Here is a 15,278-nt window from a genome sequence, read left to right as displayed (position 1 = left end):
TCGTTTCCGCAACTACTTCTTTATTTTTCACTGCTTCAATCCTGTAAATCCGTTTTAATTTACAAATTACACCTTAAAATGGTGACTGGTCATTGAAACTTGCTAACAGGATTATTTTGGTTTGGTGAGTTCTTTCTAAGGCAACTGTTTCAGTATTTAAGCTGTAACATTATAAAATGTGTGTTAAAAATGACATAAAACTTTAAAGGTCCTGTCCTCCAGCTAGAAGATGAGAGATGGGTAAATGCTCGCGTTTTTCATGCATGTTACTTCACTCAACAAAAGGATCGAAGTAACATGCATGAGCTAGAAGCTGGTACTCTGATACGGAGCAGACACTCGCATTAGGTTATCAAGTGGACACTGGGGTCAAAGCTCCAATTCCTGAAAGCCAACACATGATGACAAAAGAATCTTATTTTTCTTTGAGGTATTAGCTTTAAGTAAACAAATTTTTAAAATTAACTGCCTAATACCTCCTGTGCTATCTTTTGATATGTTTGGCTGCAAACTCTTTTGATTACTTCTTCATATAACAATTGTATAACATCATTTTTATAGAAAGAGTACAGAAAGTGTAATCTTTCCTCGAGCAAGGTTGACAGAAATTTGCTTTGTATCATTGATAGTTTAGAAAAATTTTTTTCACTTCAAATCAAATTTCATTATTGGAAAAGTCATAAACATTTTTAGGATTGTTATCAAACCACAATTTGTTTTTTAAAAAAACCTCAAAACATGTTGTAGCACATTCAGTAGCAAAGATCTACCAGTGGCATGCATGTTAAGAAAACATAATTAGTTTCCAGTTGGGCTGATTAAAATCTATACATCTGGAAAGGTGGTTGGCTGAATGACACTGAAGAATCAAAGAGCTATATAAAAAACTAGTTTGAAAACTTCACAGAATTTTAAGATAGACTTAATTTTTCATGATTTTCCCAAAGCCAGTCATGATATTTATTTAACTTATGGTCTTCAGGGTGCACCTGGAAGAAATCAGGAGACAGAGGCCTTATGTAAGTCAGTCAGAAATACATTTTTAAAATTTGCTTTTTAAAGATATAGTAGAACATACATCATGATAATATACATGGAAATTATAACCTTTAACCTAATGGGATTCACAAATGTTTAAAATTATACCTTACATTAAAGTAATTCTACAGCTTATAAAGTCTTTTTCAATTTAGTATTCATCTTCATCAGAATCTGGGGCATGGAGCAGTGATAACATGAACAAGCATCGATATGCCCTTTTCCAGTAGGAGGTTTTAGACCCTGAGAGTTACATGGATTGCTCAGGTCACAATAAATGGTGAAGCAGGCATGGGCTGGGCCAGACCTCTACTAGCTAAATACTTAGGGTGGTCACAGATTAAGAGGACAATGTAGCAGGCTACCCGGCAGTGCCTACCAGCCAGGACATCACCCAGATGCCTGTGTACTAGGCAAATTCAATAGAATGGGCAGCTGAAGTACGACCCAGACCTGGTTACCACAAAAACAATCTGAGACTACTAGAAGAAACCCTAGTCGCATTCCAAGCTCAAACATCACTACTTTCCTGTGGTGTACTCTTGAAGACTAGTATGATTGTGATAGGAAGGAAACCACATCAGGCTTAGAGATATTACATGAATGGAATGAAAGAATAAGGCCAAGTGACAAACTTTTGGAGGTCAGTCAGGGGCCACACCAAGCAGTCTTTATGGACTTGTGTCTATGGATCCTCTCCCTGTTGCCAATAACTGCATGCCACCTACTGCCCCTCAAGTTTGGAACAAAATTGTTTGTGACTGTAACAGCAAATGTGTCCAAGAAACAGTTTTAGCTATAACAGTAGATTTATTTTTGTCTCAGAGGCAATATGTGCTAGAGATGATTTGGCTGCAAGTGGACCTCACCTGCTTCCACTCATTGATGCAAAAAATTCGGTAGGAGTCGTTGCCATATTTGCCAATCCCATGAAGCTCAATCGGATACCTCCACTGCTTCGTCAGATACTCATCTGAGAATGTAACAGCTCACATATTAGGCCAGCCTCTAGGAAGATACTTTCCCCAAATGTGTGGTGATGGGGGGCTGGATGGGACAACAGCAGAAAGGGACAGGAAAGAATCTCTCTTAACCCCAGTGGTGATTATTCTTTCTTCTGAGAGCCTGAAGCACTGGTCTGTCTGAACATCTTACCTGCCACTTACTGTCCATTATTATTTTGTGCTAACTCAAAGAGGTATTGTCCTCAGGGCTTTCTGCTTCACTGACTTCTTCCTCTAATTATGCCCACATGGCTGGACCCAGTGCTGGGCAAAGGTTTATTGCCTGGGTCGATGGGAGACTGTGGTTTGGGGCAAGTGGACTGTTTTTAAATGCCTTTGGTGCTTGAGCTGAATGACTTCTATTAATGTAGCATCCATGGACATAAAAGTTTAAGGTATGGCTTTCTTAAATAGACACAGTTTATGTTTTTTCCTTTGGGTATATGGGAAAGTACCTGAGAACTTGACAATGGTTTTTGCTCGAAGTTCATAGAGACCAAGAGGTTTAAGAAGTTCTGACACATCTCTCCAGTCTGCAGTTCTTGCTACCTCTGCTGAAGGATACTTCTCCAGAAACTCCCAGAGCACGGGGATTGCCATTTTACCTGGGATACGAGGATAACTATGTGATCACAAGCCTCCACATGGGCTAATTTAGATTCAGGTACTTCTTCAACTATAAACCTCACATAGAGCTTTATTTTTCTTTTAAAAGATTTTATTTATTTATTTTTAGAGAGGGGAAGGGAGGGAGAGAAACACCAATGTGTGGTTGTCCCTCATGAGTCCCCAACTGGGGATGTGGCCCGCAACCCAGGCATGTGCCCTGACTGGGAAGGGAACTGGTGACCTGTTGGTTTGCAAGCTAGTACTCAATCCACTGAGCCACACCAACCAGGCCTTTTTAAAAAATTTTAAACCACTAATGAGAATTACTTAAATGAACAACCACTTTCAGAGTGAAAAACCAACACCAGTAACCTATTAGGTTAATAGTCCAGATTATGCTGTAACCTGGCCCTACATAAAACAGATGTGGGCAAATGTAGGTTTACAGTTATGAGTACGTGAAACAGCTTATTCTTGCATTATTATTTTTTGTCTTATTTATTTGCACTACAACTGTAAAGCTGTTTGCCCAATCCTGTATTAGTTTTAAAATAATCACGTTACCAGATAACTAGTATGAAAGCAGGTGGCAATGACATTAAAGTATTCAGTAAAAAAGAAATGCTTTTATGCACAACTAAGGGATGTTACATAACTGATTTTCATTGATAACCAAAACTAATTTGGAAGTAGAACACAAGTGAAAATCTGCGCCTTAGTACTACAAAGGCTAGTCTAACTTACCCATGGGTGGAAAGTTTAAGTGCTGGAAGAGGAAGACCTTTACCTGAGGTCACACAGACTCAAAATCAAACTTGAACACAGGCTTCCCAATCAAGTCAGTGCTCTCTGTCATCACACCATCTATGCTATGGCACTGGTTAAAATCCACAAACCTGAGGTCCGATTGAGAAATATGGTTGCTATGAGGAGCTTCCACGGATCGTGAAAAAGTGTTTCTTGGACAAGATTAAAAGGTGACCGAGGAGGTGTCCACTTCTTAAAGGCTTTGCGTCGTGGGGGGCTAAGAACTGAACAAAGACAGTGAATCAGAGTTGCACATCTGAAACAGATTTAAAATCTGATTTTCTGAATGGGGAAGGGATACCTTCTTTGTTATACTTGCTGGAAAAATATAGGCTTGTTTTCCTTTTCTCTACTTGTGTCCGTGGGATGGTGTCTTCTGAAAAGGAAGAGTGAACATTGTTTATAGAATCTATGGTTTAGCCTAAAGAAATATTCAGGGATGCAAATAATAGTAATAATAATAACAACAATAATAAAAAACTACTGTTATAAAGCTTTAAGAATGTGCCAGGCACTTTCCCAAAATTAACCAATTTAACCCTACTAATGACCTATGAGCTAAGGCACTATTTTATCTCCACTCTCCAGATAGGGAAATTGAGGCACAGAGAAGCTGAGCAACCTGGCCATGGCTAAGTAAGCATTACCGCTGAAATTCAAATCCAGGCAGTCGGTTCCAGAGTTCAGACCTTTAACCACTCTGTTATACTAGTTCTTTCTTTCTCATTTTTTAAATTTTATTGTTCTGTTACAGTTAACCCCAATTTTTCCCCACTTGCTCTCCTCTGCCCCACCCACCCTCACTCCCACAGTCGATTCCCATCCTGCTGTCCATGTCCATGGATCCTTTATACATGTTCTTTGCACACTAGTTCTTTGTGACTTACACTTGGAGTTCATAGTATTGTAAAATTGGAAATAATATGGAATATTTAAAATTATGACACACTTGTACAATGCTGTCATTGAAATAGTTTTGAGAATGTATCATACTTTCTCACTTCCAGGTGAAAAAAAGCAATATTCTACATATGACCCCAATTTAATTTTAAAAAGAAAAAAATAATATAGGTATTTACAGAGATTCGAATAAAATGAATCAAGATGGTATAGTGGTTGTTTCCGATGTTCTTTTATTCTTTAATTTTCTCTATTTGCCAAAATTTCTGTAGTGAACATTTTTACCCTTGCCAAAAAAAAGCGGGGAGCGGGGGCAGGGAGGAATAGATAAAACAGAACCTTCAGAAAATCCTAAGATTTTGACCTCCATACACCTGAGACAATTATCTACTGGGAAGCTCAGTTACTTTACCAAAGACTATTTGATCAGCATTATCAGGCTTCCCAAGTTTCAAAAATCATATTTTAATGCCCTCTTTAGCCGTACCCTTTACATTTGAATGTCAGTTAATAATACCGTGTATTTATATACCATGAAGCCATCTTTTTCACTTCTTGTTTTACTTTACAATAGTCTTGATAAAATAAACAGCACTAGTGAAGTGTATTACTGCCATTTTTACAGATGAAAAAACCAAGACTTAGAAATTAAGCAACTGTCGGAAAACAACAGCGGCACTGACTGGAGACTGGGACGAGCACCCCAGTCTCCAGATTAGTTTAGTGGCTGTTTTTGCCATTCTACAACAGTTTAAATAGGCAAAGCCTAGGAGAAAGTAAAAAAGTTAGAACAGAGGAAACTGTGCTTACTGGCTACTTTATCATTTTCTTCTGTGGGTTCTTATTAATAATTACTAACTAGCCTCCTTTATTACTGAGAGACTGGCCAATTTCTACTTAAGCCAATGGGAAAGTCTTTACTATTTCATTGAACATCTATTAACCAGAGGGTACTTCATCTAATGTTGAGAAATAGACTTTATATATAGGATAAATAGATACTTCCATTGTGATTGCAAAAGAATGTTTTTAAAATATAATTTGCCCATTGTACTAGCAATAAACCTATATAAACCTGAAGGCTTTAAGAAGCTCAAAGTTTTAAAGAACAGACTTGAAGAATTCTTATGCAGGTCCTAGGTATATATGGCCACCTTCTGTGAAAGGTGGAGAAATTCCAGGTACAGCAAAGACATAAAATCATGAGTGGGCCTGAGCAGGAATCAAGTCTAATCCCTTGCTCCATCAACTTGTCCATGTCATATCCTCATAAGATTTAAGTAAAATTACTATCGTTTTTCAAAGGAGTTATTCATTATACCATAATGGCATAATGAATAACCAATACCAGGCTGCTCAAAAGGTCTCCTTTTTATCTCTTACTCATTGAAGTATTATAAAGGTAAAAGTACTCAGCTCTATACTCTGTATTAAGAGCATCTTACAAATAATAGATGAACTATGTGAGTACAGTTTTGAATTATTTAGATCTCTAAAGCAGCAGAGAAACATTACATTATAGATGATAAAAATGACTACGATATATGCAAAATTAAATTGGAAGTCACACATCAGTAATAAGTAACAGCAGTGGTGCAAAGAGAAAACACTGACTCTTCTCAACTCATTTATGTGTAAAATGAGTCTTCCCCAAACCTTTTCCAAGTGAAGCCTTTTCATTTCCCTCAAGTTGTAAGATTATTGGCTGGAAAGGAAGAAAGGAAAGCACTGTTGAGGAGAGTCCCAACTGCTGCACCAGGGAGAGAAGGTGGCAGCCGTTAATGGCACAATGCTCCTTTGCTGGGAGTGTCAAGGCAGGAACCAGCTGGTTCCCTCTGCCATAGGAAGGGGTTTGAAGGTAGGTTAGACAAAGTACTAGGATCACTTGGTAAAATGTATCCGCTATTTCTTCATTCTACTCCCATATCTTAACTAGTTACAAGCATAAAATACAGCATCAGGAGCATAAACTTCTCATCACATGTTTAACAGCACTTTAATGCACTGAATACCTTGACATATTTTCACAGAAGTAGAGTCTTTCTCAGTCTGTGAGCAGTTGTTGTCCATTTCAGAGCTACATTTTAAATTGTCTGTATGCAAATGTTCCTTCCTTTCCCCAACTTCTACTTTTGTTATATCCTCAGATTCTAAAAAGGTATCCTCACACTTCTTGTTGGGTTCTGCTTCTTCGGTTGAACTAAATTTGTTTATGATGCCAGAAGTTATTTGTTCAAAACTCAAATTTGATCCTGAACTCAGTGATTTTTCTTTCATAAGTCTCTTTTCTTCATCCATCACATCAAGGAGGTCGTTGCTTGCTCTGGCATCCAAGATGCAGGAAGTTCTATCAAGCTGACTTTCTTGTGCAGCAGGTTCACTTTCAGCATCTGCCTTATACACATAGTCTCTTTCTCTATTACTTTGAACAGAAGCTGGAAGACTCTTCTGGCACCTTGTTTTAGTTTTTTTAGTTTGAGTTTCTTTCAGTGTAGTCATCTTCCCTTTGGACTTTCTAACCTTTCTGGAGTCCACATCATTAACACCCTCACCTTCTTTCAAAGGCAAATGCACGGAAGTAAAGTTAGGTAGTTCTTTGCTACCTTGCATTTCCAAACTACCACTTGGCAGAGGAAACACATTTTTCTTGCACCTGCTTCTTTTCCTGAGGTTCCACTTTGAAATGCTGCTTCCATTTTGCAGTTGTGATGTCAGAGCTGCCATGCTGCAATCTTTGTATCTTGAGCTGGTGCCCCTTTTAGAAAGTACAGTAAAATCAAAATCTTCTGGCTTAAGAGAAGTCTCTTCATTTTTGCGAAGATAATTAGCAAGTGAACTTTTGGATCTGAACTTCAGTCCTTCTGGGCTAGAAAATAATTTTAAAGAAAACTTATTGACAGTATACAAAGTGGCTTTTAAAAAAAATCGGACCATGTTTCAGATTTTTAATTAATAATTTCCAAATGTTGCCATGGATATTTGTCATTTAAAATAAAAACAGTGATAAAATGGTATTTTTATAATAGTTTCCTCTATGAGGAGGAATGTGATACTATAAAATATTTTACAAATATAACTTAAGTGCAACTTTACCATTAATCATTCACAGGAGAAAATGTGTGTAATGTCCCTAAATCACTTGATAAAATTAACCAGCAACACTGAAGGAATAGAATCCATAATGGGTTTATAGTAAAAACAGAAAAAAGTCAGGATACCTGCTATACTTCCTGCTACCTGCTTAGACAAAATTATATGGCAGCACTATCTTTACCACCTTGCATGCTCACCTGATAAAATATACATCATATCTTCCTGCTGTTTTTCCAGATAATCTCTGCTTCACAACTCTTTCCCATCCGCATGGGACAGACTTATGGCATTCTGTCATTTCAGGACCACCAAACTGGGCAGAAGCAGTGGGTTCTTGTAGCGGGGGACTACACTCGCTGCTGCTTTTTATCAGCATTTGTTTTTCATTTTCTACTCTTTTTGATCCCAGAACATCTTCCTTGCTGACAAAAACAAAGTACAAGGGATTATTAGCTCATTTAAAATTGATTTCCCTCTGCTTATTCAATTTCAATCCTTGACAGAGTAGAAATCACATGAACTATTTGGATTATGGAAGAGATTAAAATCAGTATGGACCAAGCTCATGCTATGGGAATATCTCCCTGCCCTCCACAAGGGTTAAAAAGGTTTGGAAACCTCTACACAATGAAAAACTCAAGTTATTTGCTAAAAACTTTTTAAAAATTAATCATTCAATAGGGCTATAATAAAAACTTCTGGTGACACTGGGATGACTTTAAAATTATGAACCAGTTCCAGTTAGTAGGAGCATCATCCCATATACCAAAGATTGTGGGTTAGATCCCTGGTTGGGGGTGCGTAGGAGAGACCATCCATTGATGTTTCTCTTTACCATTGATGTTTCTCATCTCTGTCTCCCTTCCTCTCTCTAAAATCAATAAATATATCCTTGGGAGAGGATTTTAAAAAATAAACCAAATGCTGAGCTCTTAATCTGGGGTCAACAGACCTGCTTAAAGGAATCAGTGAGGCACCCTCCTCTTCCCCAAATAAGTAAAAAAGTTATATATATTCAGTTGGCCAAAAAGTCCATATGGTTTTTTCTGTAAAAGACACATTTTTTATTTCTACCAATAACTTTATTGATTTGGATATTCTGACTATGTCGGCTATCTCCTGCATGGTATAACACTGATTGTTCTCAGTGTCTGGATTTGATTGCTGTCAATTTCAACTGGTCCACCTGACAGTGGAACATCATCCAGCTGAGAAAATCTCCAGCACAAAACTTTGAAAACCAGTTTTGACATGTTCAATCAATCACAGCACCTTCTCCATACACTGCACAAATCTATTTTTGCATTTCAGTTGTGTTTTTACTTTTCTTGAACTAATAAAGCATAATATGCTGTAAATGTTGAATATTATCTTTCATCTTCAATATTAAAATGACTACACAAAAATTCACCAATTTTTATGTGTTTTTTTTTTTTAGAAAAATGCACACTGTTATGATAGCTGTCACTATACAATCTAACAAAATTGTTTTGAATGAATTAAAGACAACTAGAGTCATCTTATGGAAAAAACCCAACAAATTTGTTGGCCAACCCAATATGTATGTATTTCTCTGGAGAAGAGTATTACTTTCATTAGATGTCGTAACCCTCTAAAAGGTAATTTCTGACACAGAATTTGCCAATATCTTTCATTCTTTACCCTCATGAAACATTGTGAGGTAGACTGGATAACGATTACTTTTACTGATAAAACTGACAGGAAGATTAAGTTATTTGCAGAGCTGGTATCAGAACCCAGGTCTATTAAATCTTGGTCTAATACTTCTTCCCCTGTACTACCATTGAAAAACTTCAGTAGAGTGTATCCTAATCACACATTTCAGAAGTTAACTGGGTCTATAAAAATGTCTAACCTAACTTCTTTTCTACAAACAGGGAAACTAACCAAGAGCTAGTGACTAAAATTAGAATTGAGATCTTCCGACATAGTTTGGAGTTATATAATTTTGGAGAGCTTGGTGGATCTTGAGAAATTATATAGTTCATAATTTTATAGGTAAGGAAACTGAAACCTGGTGAAAAGAGTACAAACTTTAAAGTCAACCTATTGGGTTCAAATCCCAGGTCTGTCATTTACTAGCTGTGTATCCAAGAACAAGTTTCTTAACCTCCCAGTCTCCTTTCCTCATCTGTATAAAGGAAGTAATACTTTTTTTTAAAGATTTTATTTATTTATTTTTAGAGAGGGAAGGGAGGGAGATAGAGAGAGAGAGAAACATCAATGTGCGGTTGCTGGGGGTTATGGCCTGCAACCCAGGCATGTACCCTGACTGGGAATCCAACCTGCGACACTTTGGTTCGCAGCCCGCGCTCAATCCACTGAGCTATGCCAGCCAGGGTGGAAGTAATACCTTTAAAGGTAGTTCTCAGGACTACATTTCATAGAAAAGTAGGTAACTCATCTTACCTTCCTCTGTTACTTCTCATAGGACACATTTTTGGGGAGCTGCTGGCTGCTTAATTTGACATTTCCCACAAGCTCTTCCTAGGATCCTCCAACCCAAGAAGGCCTCTCTCCTTGTACCACCTCCCTGCTCCTCCAAGCTTCCTCTGTCATTTTGGGTAAGAAAGGAGCACTTAGGGCTGACCTCACTCTAACAGTACTGACCTCCAGCCTTAACGCCTAGTTAGTAACCCTTTGGCCTCAAGGTCTCTGTCGACCACAGATTAGAAAGGCCCACCAACCGTAATCCCCCCGCTCCCATTTTACAGGTGGTGAAACTGAGGCCCGAAAAGGGACAGTAACTTGCCCGAAGTCACACGGCAGGTCTGGCGCTAGATGCTCATTGGAGGTGAAGGAGGGGGCAGCTCCACTGTCCCCCAGGCTGGGACTCTCCATTTCAGCCGTGCCCCTGAAGCGGGCTCGGGCTGAATCAATAAGCCGAAACGGTGCGATGCTCTGGGTGTGAAGCAGATTAAGATGTGAAAACGTCGTAGGCTCAGAACGCCAGGCTGAAACCAAAAGCTGAGGGAAGTCAAAACATGTCTCACTCCATAGCCTTTTTCTGGCGGCCCACTCAGCCCCAGCGCTTTCCACGGCTCAGCCAATCAACTCCTCTGTTGAGGAAGACGCACCGCCCCCTACTCATTCAGGCCAATCGTAAGCGCCTGTGGCCCAGAAGCCTACGAGGCTCCAGTTCCATCTTTGCTATGCTCCTTTTCCAGCCCTCATTTTTAGACATGCGCACTCTCAGCCGCGCGCGCGCGCAGCTCACTGCGCATGTGCGTTGCCAGGGGTAGCGCAGGTAGCCAAAGTGGCTGTTGGTGCGGGCCCTGTTGCTGAGGCGGGGAGGAGGGGCCGGAGGCGTGAAGGAAGCTGCAATGAGGGCCGTATTGACGTGGAGAGATAAAGTGGAGCAGTGGTGAGGAGCGGGGCAGTCCGGGAGGAGCGGGAGGCTGAGCCCCGCGTGGGTGATGGGAGCGGCTGCGTGAACTCCCGTGGTTGCCAGGGGCAACGGGCCTGAGGCCTAGCGGGACTGGGTGACTGTGAGGTTGCTCTTCCATCCCCACCCTTGCAGATGGAGAAACTGAGGCCCTGAGAGGGGACAAAGGGATGTACAACGCGTGAGGTCGTGGCCTTGCCGAGGTGGTTTTACAGATAGTCACATTCTGGTCTTGTCGCTCCCTTACATTCCACCCTAGGCTCCTTTTACATCCATGATGTTTCTCCAACTTAACAATTTTTGCCACATCCACATATTACTCATACTCTTATTTACTTGCCATTTTTCTCTAAATCGTCTCACTCATTTTCGCCTAAATATGCTTTTATTTTATATTTTACGATTTTACAAGGAAACTTTATTGCTCCACATTTAAAAATCAAAAATTCGCTTGCTATAAGGAAACTGTAAAACTTAAGGAGAAACAAAATTGTTAATTAAGTTGTAGCTAGATAATGTTGCTACGGAGCCTGAGGTCTGCTGTCTCTGGAAATGGAGGTTTAGCAAGTGTGGTTAGAGAGGTGCTTGAGATGAATAGCATCAAACCAAGAGCTTCTCCTATGCTTAATTATTGTAGAAGGTTTGAAAGAGAATCGAAAGAGAATGACATTCTCACCTTATGATTCAATGTTATTAAATGTCCTGTTCCATTTTTATCACCTAAATCCATCACACAGTGATACATTTTGAGAAATACTGACTTACTGGATAGATCTCCTCAGCCTGACTTTTAAAATTTTTGCATAGATGATATTTTCAGCTTCACTGTTAAGCCTCTGTTTTGGCCACTGACACAGGATATTTGCCATCCTTTCTGTCTTTTCTTAGGCTTTTCTGTGTGAAGAAAGCATGCCTTCTTTCCTCATCTCACAATGAAACCCTAAACATCCTGTAAAGGCTCCCTTTGGAGATGGTTGCTCTCTTTTGTACTCTGCACTAGTAAGAGCTAACATTTACCATGTGCCAGGCACTAGCTGAGAATATTATATCTTTTATCTCATTGTCACCTGACAACAGCCCTCTGAGGTAGGTAATTACCTCTATTTTATATATGAAGAAACTAAAGCACAGAGAGGGCAAATAAATTGCCAAGGTCACACAGTGAGTAAGTGCTGGCGCCAGCTTTCAAGTTCAGGTCTTCCTCATTTCAAAGCTAATGCTTTTCTTTGTATTACAGAGGCTGCAAACTCACAACATAAATGGAAGATCTTATGTGCATCTTAAACGAGGAATTGTCTGTTGGATTTCCTAGAAGTATTTTTCTATTCTACAATCCACTTTTCTTGAAACACATAGTTTATTACTTCTACTTTTAATAGAAATTTGAGTTTTAAAAATTTCTCTTTTACCTTTCTCTTAACTCTACTATAAAAAAGTACCCACAAGCTGATGATGACTGGCAACTGAACATTTGGCTTTGATGTCAGGGTGTAATAGGAGTGGCAAAGAGTGTGGCAAACTGGAGAGCTCTGCCTACAAGGGGCAGCTGCTGCCCAGATCCTGCCAATTACCGCCCTGCAGGAATTGGCCTAGTGTACTCAGATCTTCCTATTTTCACTAGACACGAGGAATCTGGGTTTTTATGAGAAATGTCCTAATTTTTAAATGTTGGAGTCTGATTTTAAAGCAAACAAATATGTGGGCCAAACAAAATATTTGCTGGCCAAATGCAGCCTGATTTGCTCCCAGTTTTCAACCCCTGGCATAGAATTTTGTTTATTCCTCTCTCGTGGTACTTAGAATCTGTCTAGTGCAATGATTTTCAACCAGTGTGCCACAGCAGGCACACCGGTGTGCCGGTGTGCCGCATTTTTAAAACTTGCAATACCTGACTAGTTAGGGACACTTTGTCCACATATGAATCCTGACAAATCCAGGGGAAGGCCTGTGTGACAGCCTTACAAACTCAGAGACCTAAAGTAACTGCAAAGGATGGTCTGAAATTAAAACTTATTAAATAAAAGCCGATGATCGCTGGCAGTCATTGTCCTATGCTATAATTTTCTTTGATAAAGTCAATCTTTACCTTGAGTCTGTTCTTTTTTTGCATCTATGATAACATATCTTTGGAAAGTCTGGTAACTTCCCTTTTTCCCAAACCTCTGGAGCACAACCACCACACCAGAGCAGAGGCTACAAATCCCCTCATTGTTATCATGTTAATTGTTGACTATTACTATCCTGTACTCACCTATGTAGAAGATGTGTCTATCATTTTACTTTTTATCCAATCCCAGCGGTACCCCTTCCGTTTTCTTTGCTTTCTCCCTACCTAATCTAACACCAATCCCTTAGGGTCTTAAAAAAAATAATGGGAGGTAGGCTGGGATGGGAATAAAAGACAGAAAACTGTACTTGAACAATTAAAAATAAAAATAGATTAAAAATAAAATTATGTATTTATTTCCAGAGAGGAGAAAGGAGGGAGAAAGAGAAACATCAATGTGTGGTTGCCCCTCACACATCCCCCACTGGGGACCTGGCCCACAACCCAGGCATGTGCCCTGACTGGGAATTGAACCAGCGACTTTTCGGTTGGAAGGCTGGCACTCAATTCACTGAGCCATACCAGCTAGGGCACATCTTCTCTTTCGAATCTGATGTATGAAATAAGGTGCTAACTTGCCATTCTCTGGAACATTTTCTCAATTCATTGAGGCTTTTCATCCCAGCAATTGTCAGTTTGGCTCAAATTCATAAAAATTCTTACAGATTTGGATGTTTCTTGCATTGACATACTGGATTGTCAAATTAAAAAATGACAACAGCCAGCACAATAATAGCTGTTCCATGTGAATGAATCAAAATTTTATCTATTTTTTTGTCAGATCAGCAAAAAATACATTTTTGGTGTGCTGCAGAATTTTAGTAATTACTTTATGTGTGCCATGAGATGAAAAAAGTAAAAAATTGTTCATCTAATGTAAGAGTTATTTGTGATTCTGTTTATCCCAGAAGTCTATAAAACACTTAAAGACAGCAGCTATGTTTTATTCATTTCCAAATTATTCCAGAGCCTCAAATAAGTCAGTAGTTGTTACGACTATTTGGTGGATAGTTGGATAGATATGATAATGAGTGTATAAGTGGGTGAATGGATGATGAATGAAGATTGGTATTTGGGCATTACAGGTTTGAAACAAGCTATTAGAATACAGGCTGTAGGGGTTCTATAGACCAGCAATTCTGATGGCAGCTGCATATGCCAGCTGATAGCCCAGAACGAGACAAAACAAAACAGGAAACTATAAGAGGTAGATAGTAGAACACAAAAAATCCAGATGTCAAAGATAAGTTTTTCACAACTAAACAAGCTGCTGTCTCCTCTCTGGTCTTTGCTTAATCTCACCTTTACATGTCAGCAGGAAGAATTACCTGTTTTGAGTCCTGTTACTATGATCTGTTACTCACTTCTCATAAACCTACACTGACTCCCAGTCACCTTCCACATCAAATTGTGTACTTATTCCCCATGGCTAATGTCTATTTTTTCTTTCTTCTTTTCAAATTTAATCTTTATTGTATTTTTTCTCCATTACCATTTAGTCCCCTTATAAACCCCTCTCCCCAGCAATCACCACACTGTTGTCCATGTCCATGAGTGCTTCCTTTTTGCTCAATCCCTCCACCCCCTGACCCAACCCTCCCCTGCCCCCACTAGCTGTCATCTGCTCTCCACCTATGAGTCTGTCTCTGTTTTCCTTGTTAGTTCCGTTTGTTCATTAGATTCCACTTATGAGTGAAATTGTGGTATTTGTCTTTCTCTGGCTTATTTCATTTATCATAATACTCTCCAGATCCATCCATACTGTTGCAAAGGGTAAAAAAAAAATTTTTTTTTTACAGCCAAGTAGAATTCCATTGTGTAAATGTCCCACAGCTTTTTATCTCTAGTCATCTAGTGATGGATGGGCACTTGGGCTGTTTCTGAATCTTGGTGTGGCAGTGAACTTAGGGATACATCTATTCTTTCAAATTAGTATTTTGGGTTCCTTCAGATATGTCCCCAGAAGTGGAATTGCTGGTCTAAAGGCAGATTCATTTTTAATTTTTTGATGTTTCACTGCACTGCTTTCCACAGTGGCTGTACCAGTCTGCATTTCCACCAACAGTGCAAAAGGGTTTCCGTTTCTCAAAATCCTCATGAACACTTCTTTGTTGATTTTTTGATGACAGCCATTCTGACAGGTGTGAGATGGTATCTTATTGTGGTTTTAATTTGCATTTCTCTGATGATTGGTGATGTTGAACATCTTTTCATATATCTAATGGCCATCTAATGAGCATCTTTTCATATATCTAACGGCACTTCTTTGGAGAAGTGCCTATTTAGGTCCTTTGACCATTTTTTAATTGGGTTG

General features: G+C 39.2%; 2 protein-coding genes across 3 annotated transcripts in view; one reads left to right on the top strand and one right to left on the bottom strand.

Annotated features, from left to right (window-relative positions):
- Positions 1-10,507, bottom strand: MBD4 (methyl-CpG binding domain 4, DNA glycosylase). Its single transcript, XM_045832438.1, has 8 exons — positions 10,225-10,507; positions 7,649-7,873; positions 6,371-7,224; positions 3,760-3,834; positions 3,548-3,682; positions 2,498-2,647; positions 1,908-2,011; positions 1-989 (listed from the first exon to the last, which is right to left on the bottom strand). The coding sequence occupies exons 1-8, from the start codon at positions 10,311-10,313 to the stop codon at positions 912-914; spliced, it is 1,710 nt and encodes a 569-aa protein (XP_045688394.1). The 5' UTR covers positions 10,314-10,507; the 3' UTR covers positions 1-911.
- Positions 10,508-10,707: 200 nt separating this feature from the next.
- The window catches only part of IFT122 (intraflagellar transport 122), a 73,089-nt gene continuing 68,518 nt past the window's right edge, over positions 10,708-15,278 (top strand). For both annotated transcript variants that reach the window (XM_045832396.1, XM_045832395.1), the window contains exon 1: positions 10,708-10,836. In XM_045832396.1, the coding sequence (XP_045688352.1) occupies positions 10,796-10,836 (41 nt within the window). In that variant the 5' untranslated portion in view covers positions 10,708-10,795. The remainder of the gene's footprint in view (positions 10,837-15,278) is intronic.

This window comes from Phyllostomus hastatus, unplaced genomic scaffold, assembly GCF_019186645.2.
Source record: "Phyllostomus hastatus isolate PE091 unplaced genomic scaffold, TTU_PhHast_1.1 phas_contig_16, whole genome shotgun sequence".
Lineage (NCBI taxonomy): Eukaryota > Metazoa > Chordata > Mammalia > Chiroptera > Phyllostomidae > Phyllostomus > Phyllostomus hastatus.
The sequence above is the reverse complement of the archived record's forward strand: the minus strand, read 5'-3'. Positions and strand labels throughout refer to the sequence as shown.

What these genes read in the sequence shown, in the direction of transcription:
- MBD4 (XM_045832438.1), bottom strand. Translation starts at nt 10,313, where the DNA reads ATGGAGAGTCCCAGCCTGGGGGACAGTGGAGCTGCCCCCTCCTTCACC. An exon ending in ATTTCTCAATCGGACCTCAG is followed by an intron (nt 2,648 to 3,547) that starts GTTTGTGGATTT and finishes CTCGTATCCCAG; the next exon opens with GTAAAATGGCAATCCCCGTG. An exon ending in AACCATTGTCAAGTTCTCAG is followed by an intron (nt 2,012 to 2,497) that starts GTACTTTCCCAT and finishes TTACATTCTCAG; the next exon opens with ATGAGTATCTGACGAAGCAG.